General features: G+C 44.0%; 1 protein-coding gene across 16 annotated transcripts in view; it reads right to left on the reverse strand.

The window, feature by feature from the left end:
- LOC110524334 (AP-3 complex subunit delta-1) overlaps nucleotides 1-12,255 on the reverse strand; it is a 34,664-nt gene that overhangs the window by 19,255 nt on the left and 3,154 nt on the right. For all 16 annotated transcript variants that reach the window (XM_090235598.1, XM_090235595.1, XM_090235591.1 and 13 more), the window contains exons 2-18: nucleotides 11,135-11,230; nucleotides 10,782-10,862; nucleotides 10,594-10,674; nucleotides 10,343-10,450; nucleotides 10,129-10,258; nucleotides 9,753-9,892; nucleotides 9,569-9,642; nucleotides 9,388-9,437; nucleotides 8,964-9,013; nucleotides 8,540-8,588; nucleotides 7,162-7,307; nucleotides 1,895-2,043; nucleotides 1,493-1,723; nucleotides 1,110-1,344; nucleotides 857-1,002; nucleotides 401-554; nucleotides 133-204 (exon numbers count right to left, since the gene is read on the reverse strand). In XM_090235598.1, the coding sequence (XP_090091724.1) occupies nucleotides 133-204; nucleotides 401-554; nucleotides 857-1,002; nucleotides 1,110-1,344; nucleotides 1,493-1,723; nucleotides 1,895-2,043; nucleotides 7,162-7,307; nucleotides 8,540-8,588; nucleotides 8,964-9,013; nucleotides 9,388-9,437; nucleotides 9,569-9,642; nucleotides 9,753-9,892; nucleotides 10,129-10,258; nucleotides 10,343-10,450; nucleotides 10,594-10,674; nucleotides 10,782-10,862; nucleotides 11,135-11,230 (1,992 nt within the window). The remainder of the gene's footprint in view (nucleotides 1-132; nucleotides 205-400; nucleotides 555-856; nucleotides 1,003-1,109; nucleotides 1,345-1,492; nucleotides 1,724-1,894; nucleotides 2,044-7,161; nucleotides 7,308-8,539; nucleotides 8,589-8,963; nucleotides 9,014-9,387; nucleotides 9,438-9,568; nucleotides 9,643-9,752; nucleotides 9,893-10,128; nucleotides 10,259-10,342; nucleotides 10,451-10,593; nucleotides 10,675-10,781; nucleotides 10,863-11,134; nucleotides 11,231-12,255) is intronic.

The raw sequence follows: 12,255 nt of genomic DNA on the forward strand, positions 1-12,255 counted from the left end.
GAAGGCTCCTAGTCCATTAAAATGATCATATTTAGATGGAAGTAGTTTGAAATGTGTAATTAATTACATTTCTGCAAGAGTCAGGATAACACACAAGACTAGCTGCCAATTGGGTAATGATGCTCTGCGTACCTTCTGAGAGGAGGGGGAGGCCTTGATGTAGAATGGGTTGTTGGCCTGCTCTGCCTTCCTTACTTCTCTCCTCTGGATGGAGGGAGAAACAGCATAAAGTCAGTCATATGAAAACTCTATTGTATTTATATTATGGTTGAGTGGTGTGTACCAGTGTACCTCTTTGGTGTCAGCAAACATTTAACACCAGATCAACTGATGAAAGAACTGAGGAGCTTGTATATCACTAGGTCTACAGCAGTGATTGTCTTATACATTGCCATCTTACCTTGGCCAGTTCCTTCTCGTCCACCTCAGTGTAGCGTGGCTTGGTGTGTCTGGACTCGTCCTTGGCAAACACAGCCTTGCCCTTGGACTTCCTGCCCTCGTCTTCAGACTCACTCCCAGACGGAGGCTCGTTGATCCACACATCCAGGTCCAGTCTGGGGACAAAACCAAGATAACACGTTCTCACCAGCTGTACTGTCCAATAGGGATGTGTTTAGCGCTTAAATGGAATCAGAAAGTCTCTGTTGATGTTATGTATACACTTTATATACGGCTCAGTCAGACTGACATTCAATAGTCTGCAAGACAGACTAAAAAACAAAGCTACTTTGCAATATCGAAAATTGTGTAATGGGCTGCATAAAGTAGTACTATAAAAAATATACATATTATGTTGTGCATCACTATAAGCTTAATTTAACAGCATTGTGAGTAAGAGAGCAGCAGGCAGACTGACCCTTCAGGAACAGGTACTTTCTTCTGTGCCTTGGGGGCCACAGGGTTGAGCTCCCCAGCAAACAGAGCAGTCACCTCTTCAGCCACCTCTACATCCTTCTGCTGCAGCTTCTGGATGTACTTCACCAGCTGCAGGATGCAGGAGGCCTGGAGAGGGGAGAGGAATGAGGGGGGGGCAAAGAGAGATGCATATTGAAAAAGGTATTCGCCTTTCAAATTGCCAATAGCCCCCGGAGGTTAGATGTGTGACTCACCCTCTCCTGCACCTCCAGGTTGGAACTCTGGACAAAAAGAGGCAGCCTGTCAATGAGCAGCTGGCTGGTCTCCTGGGCTACCGTGCTGTCCGCTGGCGCCCCCTCCTGGCCCCGCAACACCGTGGCAAACAGCTTGGCAGCGTTCTGCACGTACACAGCCTGGATGTGGCCCGGCAGGGTGGCCACCTTGGGCCGCAGCATGGCCTCCAGTGTTGCCATGGGTTCCTCCAGGTGTCTGGGGGGAGATGGAGGAAGGTACTGGATGAGGGATAAGTCAATGATATAGGGCTGAACTGGCCTGATATTAGCTAGTTAGTGGAAAACAGTCTCGCTAGAAAGCGTGTGTGTACTCTTGCAGAAGAGGAATAGACATGGATACATACTCTGAGAACTCTCCACAGATCCAGGCGGCGGCATAGAGAACCTCACAGATGCCGTTGCGCTGTGTGTTGCCAGTAAGCAGGTGGGCGTTGTCCAGTAGAGTAGCCATCTGGGCCACAGCAAAGGCTCGGATGGCCTTGACCCGAATGGCCACGTCCAGCATCTGGGAGGCAATGAGGTGGCCATGCCGCGTGCCCTCCAGACGGGTCAGCTCCACCAGGATACTGATGTACCTGAGAGATGGACACAGGACAGAGTCAGACGGATGACCTCAGAGACAGGTGAGTGGAAGGTAGGCCCCTAAATGACAGGTAATCCATGACTCATGATCACAGAAAGTATGAGTTTAAAAGTGTGTAAAGAACCAGAGACAATTATAGGCCCCTCCAGTAAGTTGTACTGACCATTCAAAGTTGGTGATGTACTGGTAATTGCTCTGGCTGCAGATGTCGATGATCTTGGTGAGCAGCTCATCTCTGTAAGTGGTTCCCTCAGCCTTGTCGACGTGCAACATCAGCTTCTTCACTATCTCCATCAAGTTCTTCTTGGACACCTGGGAGGACACAAATAGTCCATGGAGAAACAGAGGCATGGGGCAATCAGAAACTGTACTGTGACCAGTACGTAGCTAGATGTACCGAGGCGTTACTGAAATTATCTAGCTTCACATTCCAGCTCAGGGTTCATCTGTACTACAATGGTGAATATTGCTCGTCCGCCTGCCGCTAACTAGGGGTGTAACGGTTCACATTCGTACCAGGGACTTCAATTCAGTCCGCAATGCGAATCCGAAAAAATACAAAAATGGCATAAAATATATAAAACACTAGACCTATAGGCTATGCCTACTGCGTTGTAGGTCTATGCCTCAACTAAATCTGAAAAAACATTTCAGGATATCATCTTAAAACAACTAGAGCCTATGCGTACGTTGTAATCATAATTAAAATCTTAAATTGCCGCATTTGAAATTATCCTTTTGTGAGGTGCAGCCAAAAACGAGTTCTGTACTAATAATGACGTAATAATGAAAACTTAATAAAAATAATAAAATAGACGAGTGTAGGGAGTCGATAAACCAGATTTTGAGGATCCTCAATCACCGTTTAAATCTCCAGTTTGGGAACATTAGATTACAACGGCGATGGACAGAGTTGTGGACAAAACATTACCATTATGTCTCCACGCTCAACGAGAATCACCTATGCAGCAGTCTGCAGACTCCTCAAATATAGTGCATTCTGAAAGAATTCAGACACCTTTACTTTTTCCACATTGTTAAGTTACAGCCTTATTCTAAATCCTCATCTACACACAATACCCCATAATGACAAAGTGAACACAGGTTTGATAAAAAAAAACAGAAATAGCTTATTTACATAAGTATTCAGACCTTTGCTATAAGACTCAAAATTGAGCTCAGGTGCATCCTGTTCCCATTGATCACCCTTGAGATGTTTCTACAACTTGGAGTCCACCTGTGATAAATTCAATTGTACATGATTTGGAAAGGCACACACCTGTCTGTATAAGGTTCCACAGCTGGCAGTGCATGTCCGAGCAAAAAGCAAGTCATGAAGTCGAAGGATTTGTCCATAGAGCTCAGAGACAGGATTTTGCTGAGGCACAGATCTGGGGAAGGGTACCAAAAAAAATGTCTGCAGCATTGAAGGTCCCCAAGAACACAGTGGCCTCAGTGTGAAACCACCAAGACTCTTCCTAGAGCTGGCCACCTGGCCAAACGAAACAATTGGGGGAGAAGGGCCTTGGTCAGGGAGGTGACCAAGAACCCGATGGTCACTGACAGAGCTCCTCTGTGGAGATGGGAGAAACAACCATCTCTGCAGCACTCCACCAATCAGGCCTTTATGAGTGGCCAGACAGAAGCCACTCCTCAGTAAAAGGCACATTACAGCCTACTTGGAGTTGGCAAAAAGGCACATAATGGACACAGAGAAATAAGATTCTCTGGTCTGACGAAACCAAGATTGAACTCTTTGGCATGAACGCCAAGCGTTATGTCTCGAGGAAACCCTGCACCATCCCTACGGAGAAGCAAGTTGGTGTTAGCATCATGCTGTGGAGATGTTTTTCAGCGGCAGGGACTAGGAGTCTAGTCAAGGTCGAGGGAAAGATGAACAGCGCAAAGTACAGAGATTCTTGATGAAAATCGCTCTGGAGCAGGTTAGGACCTCAGACTAGGGCGAAGGTTCACCTTCCAACAGGACAACGACCCTAACCACACAGCCAAGACAACACAGGAATGGCTTCAGTACAAGTCTCTGAATGTCCTCAAGTGGCCCAGCCAGAGCCCGGACTTGAACCCGATTGAACATCTCTGGAGACCTGAAAATGACTGTACAGCAACGCTCTCCACCCAACCTGACACAGCTTGAGAGGATCTGCAGAGAAGAATGGCACACTTGTATTTGGGGAGTTTCTCCCAATCTTGTAGTGTCATACCCAAGAAGACTATGCTTTAATCGCTGCCAAAAGTGCTTCGACAAAGTACTGAGTAACTAACGGGTCTGAATTCTAATGTAAATGTAATATTTCAGTTTATTTTTAATCAAATGTGCAAATTTCTAAAATCCTGGTTTTGCCTTGTCATTATGGGGTAATGTGTGCAGATTCAGGGGGGGAATGATTTCATCAATTTTAGAATATGGCTGTAACGTAACAAAATGTTGAAAAAGTCAAGGGGTCTGAATACATTCCGAACCCACTGTATTTTGACACATTTATACCGACATCACCCCAGTATACCGGAGCAAGACAAACTCAAAGAAACATCATCGCCCCTCTGCATTAAACCAGAACTTGGCAGCTGAGTCTGACCAGGCTAAAGAAATTACAAGCGTGCTAGGTAGGCTATGTTTAGATCTTTTACAGTTGGATATGCACCCCTTCTCAGTGATTGAGAATAGGAGGTTTCAGCACCTCGTGAAATGTGCTTGAGCCACATTACGAACTTACCTCGTGCACCTCAGCAAACGGGTAGTACTCGCTCTATATAAAAGCAAGCCAAAGTTTTCAATTAAGTGGCCAGTGCACCCTGTGTTGCGCTTAACAGTGACCGCCCATCACATTAACCCGGAGTGGGAGATGTACCGTGCTACAGATACTCCCCCTTTATGAGAATCACAAGCACACATCTGGCACTGTAGGAGGCAGTGCCATGGTGCGCTCATAAGCAAGATGGAAGTAGACATTTACCACATACAACTGGGGAAAATCCACTTGAACGGCCCTCTTACTGGCAATTACTAGTGGGAAACGCATCTATCATCCTGAGCACCTACTTCTCCCACATGGTGACCTCTGACATTAACTGCTAAGGAAATGGCCTCTATAGCAGAATTTTGGGCCAGTTAAAAATGCAACAAAACAGTATTTTTTTTTTTAAAGCTAACTTTATAATTTAATTAGAAACATAAGTGGTGTAAAGGACTTCAGTAGATTTTGGGGTAACTGTACTTCACTATTTACATTTGACAACTTTTACTCCATTTTCCTAAAGAAAATGTCCTTTTTACTCCATACATTTTCCCTGACACCCAAAATGACTCGTTATATTGCGAATGCTTAGCAGGACAGGAAAATGATCCAATTCACACACTTATCACAATACCATCCCTGGTCGTCCCTACTGCCTCTGATCTGGCGGACTCACTAAACAGAGAACATCCCTGGTCGTCCCTACTGCCTCTGATCTGGCGGACTCACTAAACAGAGAACATCCCTGGTCATCCCTACTGCCTCTGATCTGGCAGACTCACTAAACAGAGAACATCCCTGGTCGTCCCTACTGCCTCTGATCTGGCGGACTCACTAAACAGAGAACATCCCTGGTCGCCCCTACTGCCTCTGATCTGGCGGACTACTCACTAAACAGAGAACATCCCTGGTCGTCCCTACTGCCTCTGATCTGGAGGACTCACAAAACACAAACGCTTCATTTGGAGTGTGCGCCCGGCTATCCGTAAATTTAAAAATTCTAGAAAATTGTGCCATCTGGTTTGCTCAATATAAGGAATGTGAAATTATTTTTTATATTTAAAACCAAATACTTGTACTTAAGTATGATTTTACTGGGTGACTTTCACTTGTCAATTTCTACTAAGGCATCTTTACTTTTACTGAAGTATGACAAATGGGTACTTTTTCATGATAGCTGTACTTTTAGTTTATGGTTGACGCAGCTTGCTGGCCATTAGTTATTCAACATTTCACAACGAGTTAAAAATCACATGAATGCATCCAATTGGTTTTTACGACTTCACAACTGGTAAATTCCCACAACCCACATGGTTACAGACGCAGCATCAGAGTGAAAACTTGAGGCCCAAGATAATAATCCTGGCACAACAGACAATGCCAGGAACATTGTGAATGCTTTACAATACGAATGGCATTTAAAAATGTAATTAATTTAACCTTGACCCCAAAACCACAATACGTCCCGAACTGTGGGTTTGGTGAACTGTTAACTGCTAACTCTAGCAGGTTTGAAACGGCACGTGCACGTCACACGCCAAACTCCACACATTGGAACAATGCTGAAACATCAATCTATGGGCGAGTCAGTGCCACTTTTACATTGTTGACTAAATCAACATGAAAGAAAATCCATCTTGCAAATTCAGCAGGCTACGATGTGAAAGAAGCTTTTAGAAGTTCTGTCTTGCTTTTATTACGTATAGTGAATGCCATCTTTCACAGCACCTTCTTACCCACTCCTATCAATAAAATTATTTTAGAACATCAGTTTTACTCTGCGTTTACTTTCAAATACATCCAGTCATTACTAAATATGTAATGTGGTATTTATTTATTTTAAAATCTGTCTCTTCCCCAAATAAAGGGCATGATGACGCAACATTTGCGAGGGGGGGGGGGATTTGATTTCACTGGTCCTCAACTCACAGCTCAGACTTCACTCAGGATAAATGGAGTTAGCCTTCACCGGCGCAGGTTAGTTCTGAAGCATTTGTTGCCATATAAATTCACCTGGCTAAAAGGTGAGCCAATTTCATGTTAGCGGTTATCCCAAGTTGAACTCAGAGTTGTCCAAAGTTACCTCCTCAAACCAGGTAGGTAGTATACCCCCCTGGAGTCATTAGGCTATCAACAGAATCAGGGAGGTTCTGGAGCTAAAGACATTTCCCCATGAGTAGATCGAAAAATTTTGTATTGTCCGGATAGGTGCAGTGAAATCTGTTGTTTTACAGGGTCAGCCTTAATAGGTGGAGCAAATTAGGGCTAAGTGCTTTGCTCAAGGGCACCGACAGATTTTTTCAACTTGTCAGCTCAGGTATTCAAACCAGCAACCTTCTCAGTTACTGGCCCATCACTCTAACCGCTAGGCTAGGTATAGGTGTGGTGAAGACATGGGGTTAGGGTAAGTGTGTTTTCAATGACCATGTGCTATGACAGGTAGCCTAGTGATTATTGCATTGGGCCAGTAACCGGAAGGTTTCTGACAGGGTAAACATTTGTCGTTCTGCCCCTGAGCAAGGCAGTTCCCCGGGCGCCGAAGACGTGGATGTCAATTCAGGCCCCCCGCACCTCTCTGATTCAGAGGGGTTGGGTTAAATTTCGGAAGACACATTTCAGTTGAATACATTCAGTTGGACAACTGACTAGGTATCCCCCTTTCCCTTATCCGCACCATGCCGTAGAGCAGGTCAAGAGCCCTCAGGCGGATGGACTCGTCCTTGTCATCCAGACACTGCAAGATGAGGTCCTTGTGGGACTGGACAGACTTGGGATGAGTCTTCAGTATCTTGGACATGGCCAGCAGGCCCAGGTACTTCACTATGAACAAAGACAACACACTCAGTGGCCAGGGCACTATACACTGGGCCTTCTACTCTACTTCCCTATGCACTAGACTAGAGGTTGTGCACTATGGAGACTGTACTACGAGCCATACAGCATGCCTTAACACTCCGCAGTAGACATTATCTTATGGCTATAGCCTACCTCCCTGTCTTAGAGCACAAGAGGTCTATTGGTCACCCAAAATATCTTGAACAATCTAAGTCTCTTTGGCTGTCTTCACTATCCCCTCTCAGCCGCTGAAACCTCACTGATTACATTACTGTAGGCCCTATTCTAAATGCCTCTCTTGCATAATATGACTGTCTACACAGTATAGTATACAAAATGTGCTGTCTGACTGACTACCTGATATTTTCACATACATTAAAACAAAGGAAAATACAAAGAAACACAAAACGATGGAGAACACATACACGAGACAACATATACACATGGACGTTTCGTTTTTTGACACCAACTTGAGTCCTAGGTATATGTAGCCATTATGCAATAATCCAATAATATTTTTGTGTTGTTGCTGAATCAGGCATACTATAACAACCAATTATTATCTGGGCTGTTGATATCTCAGGCGCAGATAGCTGCATATCAGGTTTATGTGTGAATGTGACCTTGAGGTGAAGAGATGTTGTGCAGATACAGGTTTGGTTTCATCAGAGCAGGTCAGGAGAAGCCCTGTAAACACTATGATGTTTGAGACTAAAGTGGTGTCAAATGTGAGCAAGGGGGGGGTTAGAGCCTGTTTATGTTATGAGCCTACCTAGCGAAACAGTCGAGAACTCAAATGAAAAACAAGACATAGCTGCCAACGTATATATCTGATCTACACACAACCTACTAAGGGGCCCGGATAACTCGAATCACCAGCTGCATCAACATAATGATCGTAGATGGTTTAACTTACTGTTAGACGTAACCTGTTAGAACAATGAGTGACTTATCAAACATACTGAAAGTTTTAAAATTAATAGCCTGATGAAGTAGAGATGTATAAATGGATGAAGACAAAACCCTACCTTTTGATACAGTCACAACTGCAACTATGTGCAGTGAAATGTAAAACAGCCCCCTGTGTGGGACCATGATCAAAATGTCGAGTTATCCAGAGTTTGGGATCTAGGTTGTTGGAAGCTAGATGGGTGGCTACTCAGAAACACACAGACAATGAGAGAATGACACACTGCAGGCATTGACAGAGGGCTCACAGTTCTGGTCCGAGTCTTCAATCAGGATTCGCAGTTTCTGGACACAGAGCTAAGGATAGAGAGAAGGGAGGAAGAGAAGGGAAGGGAAAGTGCCATTACAATCAATTCAGGTCCAGTGTTAGTAATATAATTTGGGCACCGCAACTGTTTTGGGGGAAAAAGTGACCGTATATCCCAGCTGATGTCTTTGTACATTAAATACATGTATCTAGACATGTTAGGAGCTATAAAATCACACATTTTATTCAGTTGCACTAGCCTGTTTGATCTGTTGTTGTTCATCTTTTGAAAAAGACTTGTGTATGGTAAAAACAAAGAATTAAAAAGATTCATGGTTTAAACATGCAACATCATCAAATTGGAGTGGAAAGAGTTAACATCATCAGCTACAAGAGAAAGTGTGGGCATGACGGCTGAAACTTACCTGAATACTAGCACTGTGATTTGGCATCCCGGAGGACAGGGAAATCAACACTGCAACAGAGGACAACGACAATCAGATCCTGCTGTGACAACAACTCTACAAACTTGTCAAAAAAAAACTTATCACGAGCTGCAATCTTAAAAGCACAGTGATGTTTTTCACTTCACATAAAACAAACCGCATAGTCAACACAACCTCCTCATTGGCACATCACAGGCACAAAAAAAACAACTGCCCACATTGAAGATTATAGACATAGCACAGAGAATATTGTGTTTTTATTATGACTGTTTATGAGCCAGAAATAACTGAAGATGTGGGCAAGCCCAGTTAACACGCAAGCTTCACAAAGAGGGATGCCTACACCAGGCACACAGACTAAAATGTACCTACAAAAAGAAGAAGTGAGAAGACGAATACTGACCTGCTATTACAGTGTTGACACATTCATATAGAAGTGACATAGCCGAGGTACTGTGAGAGAGGAAGAAGGGGTAAGAAAAGGAGTAGGGATAGACAGAAGGTCATTATTTTCATCAGACAACATTTTGTTATAGGGATTGAACAAAACACCTATTGGTTGGATCTCTGTGTGTGTGTTTTACCTGTGGATGAGGTTTGTTAGGGGCTCAATCAGCTTCTTCCCCAAGCGAGGCTCCAGGGGTGTGAGGGCACCAAACTGAAACACAACACAAACACACTAATGGCGCAACACCTCTCCATGTTGTGATACTTGGCAATAATTTGTTACTGACACACATTCATTCCCACAGCTCCCTGTTCACTCACCAGCTTGATGATCTTGATGAGGACCCAATTGTTGGTGGAGGAGGTCATGAGCTTGAAGAAGAGTGGGGCAAGAGACAGGTAGTTCTTGGGGTTTCTCCTGGCCAGCTCACAGATGACATTAACAGCCGCTGACTGGACCCCTACAGGACAGAGGCATCACACAGGGAGTGTTGAGATGAGATCGACATAAATCCATGCTGAAGGACATTATGATACGAATGAGGTGAAATGCATTCAAATCATTTGAAAAAGCTTCCACCAGTTAAGACACAAAATTCCTTAGTTATTGCATAATTTATGATTCAAGGTGATAAAAAAAAACCTGTCTGGCCCCAACCAACAGAGAAGTAGGTAGGTACTAGGTAGTCTCTCTCACCAGGGTCAGGGTCTTCCAGTTTCTCCTTCAGCCTGGGGAAAGCAGGGCGCAGAGACTCTGGGTACTTCAGGAACACCTTGTACATGATAAGTACGGCCTTCTTCCTGATGTACGGCTTTGTGTGGGACATCTGCAACACAAGCAGAGATAGGTCAGAGAAGCATGAAACAGACAAAATGTGTAAAAAGAACTTGAAGCTGAGAATGTGACTCACAAGAGTCATGATGTCATTGGCCAGGTCCCGAGCCAGGTCAGGGGTCACGAAGCAGGAGAGGCCAGTGAGAGCCACGCCAGTGTCGTACTGGTTAGGACTGCTCAGATCCTGAGAGAAAAAAAATTATGAAAAAGAGAGAGAAAGCAAAAGAGGAGAAAGAAATAGGAGAGGGAAGGAAATAGCAGGTTTCAGAGCTGGTCTTTAATCAGAGACCTGCAGGCCAAAAGTCAGGGGAAAATAGCAACACTGACCTTTCGGATCTGATTGGTTGTCAGCATGATGACATCAGTGCTCTCATGAAAGCACTGGGAGGCAGCCAGGTAACCAATTCTCTGGAGGAAAAAGCACATGTTAAACCTCTGACCTAAGGCAAATTAAATATTGAGTAGAACATTCTCAAATACCAACATTATAGAAGCACATTATTTCACTTTTTCACCTTGTATGTGAATTTTGAGGAACTCATGACTTCCACGATGTTGAATGCAGCCCAGCTGACATCATAGCCCAGCATCTGTAACTGTTAACACACCAGGGGAGAGGACATTGAACATCCACTATGCTGTCCCTGTGGACAGGGAGAGCTAAATGCATTATCAAAAATAGCTTTTCCTGAGTACGGCAGTATTCAAAGTACATGCTATCAAGTGAAAAAGTATGCAGAGTAGGCCAAGGATATATAGCTAGTGTTTTTTCTTGCGCATCTCTGTGCTGTTCACTGGGAGGGAAGTTTCAGTGAGGGCAATTTCAGTGACGGCCGTTTTAGCGAGGGGTGCTGGTCTGTGGTCTTACGTAGGTGAGTTTGCACACAGCATTGGCCTTGACAGCAATGTTGTCCTGCTTGAGCTCCTGCTTGATCTCATCAATGCAGGTAGAGATGTACTTAGCCTGAGAAGAGACAGAGGAACATCAGACAGAGCAATGACAACCTCCACATGATACTTTACTTTCCTCTCCTGGTTGACCTCTGTGAAACAGTTTACAAATAGTCTAAGGGGAGAAGTCCTAAGGTCATTTGAAATGTCATTAATTTTATACATCTATAAAATAAAGGATCATCAAACAGAGCTTCTGATCAGAAATGTTTTAGGCTTGTTAGGGTTTTTCAGTCTACGGTTGAATGAGTTTTATTCTGAACTTGGAATTAAAGAATAAGTAGTGAGTAAACAGAGACTGTTTAGCATGGTTAGACTTTCTGATAGAGCAGAGTAAAACATTGGTGGAACAGAACCTTGGAACACACACACAGAGAGCTCTATAATACAAGTGTGCTGGTCATGTGTCTGCAGTCATGAGACAGTGACAGGGGGAAGAGGGAGGGTGGCTTGTACTCTAGGCTGCAGAGCATGGACACACAGGACCATGCTCTGAAATCACCAGAGTGCTCTCCTATCACATTCTGACTCAACGACCGATTCAGATCCTATTGAATTAATTGGAATAGCTGTTCTACAGCCAAGGCCTACATTGTGCTAGCACAGCAGGTTCTCCAGGAGGTACAGGGAGAGACCTTCTCAGACACAGTTCTTCTTCCAGGGACAGGATATATATATATATATATATATATATATATATATATATATATATATATATATATATATATATACACACTTTTTTTTACTTTTATTTAACTAGGCAAGTCAGATAAGAACCAATTCTTATTTACAATGGCGGCCTACCCCGGCCAAACCCTAACGAATGCTGGGCCAATTGTGCGCCGCCCTATAGAACTTCCAATCACGGCCGGTTGTGATACAGCCTGGAATTGAACCAGGGTCTGTAGTGACGCCTCTAGAACTGAGATGCAGTGCCTTAGACCGCTGCGCCACTCAGGAGCCCACAACATCCCTGTTAGTGTTACATATTATTGTCTTTTACAATTTAATATCAGTTGCATTGTGTGCCTTAACACC

This window comes from Oncorhynchus mykiss, chromosome 5, assembly GCF_057628025.1.
Source record: "Oncorhynchus mykiss isolate SJ-2025 chromosome 5, ASM5762802v1, whole genome shotgun sequence".
In the NCBI taxonomy this organism is placed as follows: Eukaryota; Metazoa; Chordata; class Actinopteri; order Salmoniformes; family Salmonidae; genus Oncorhynchus; species Oncorhynchus mykiss.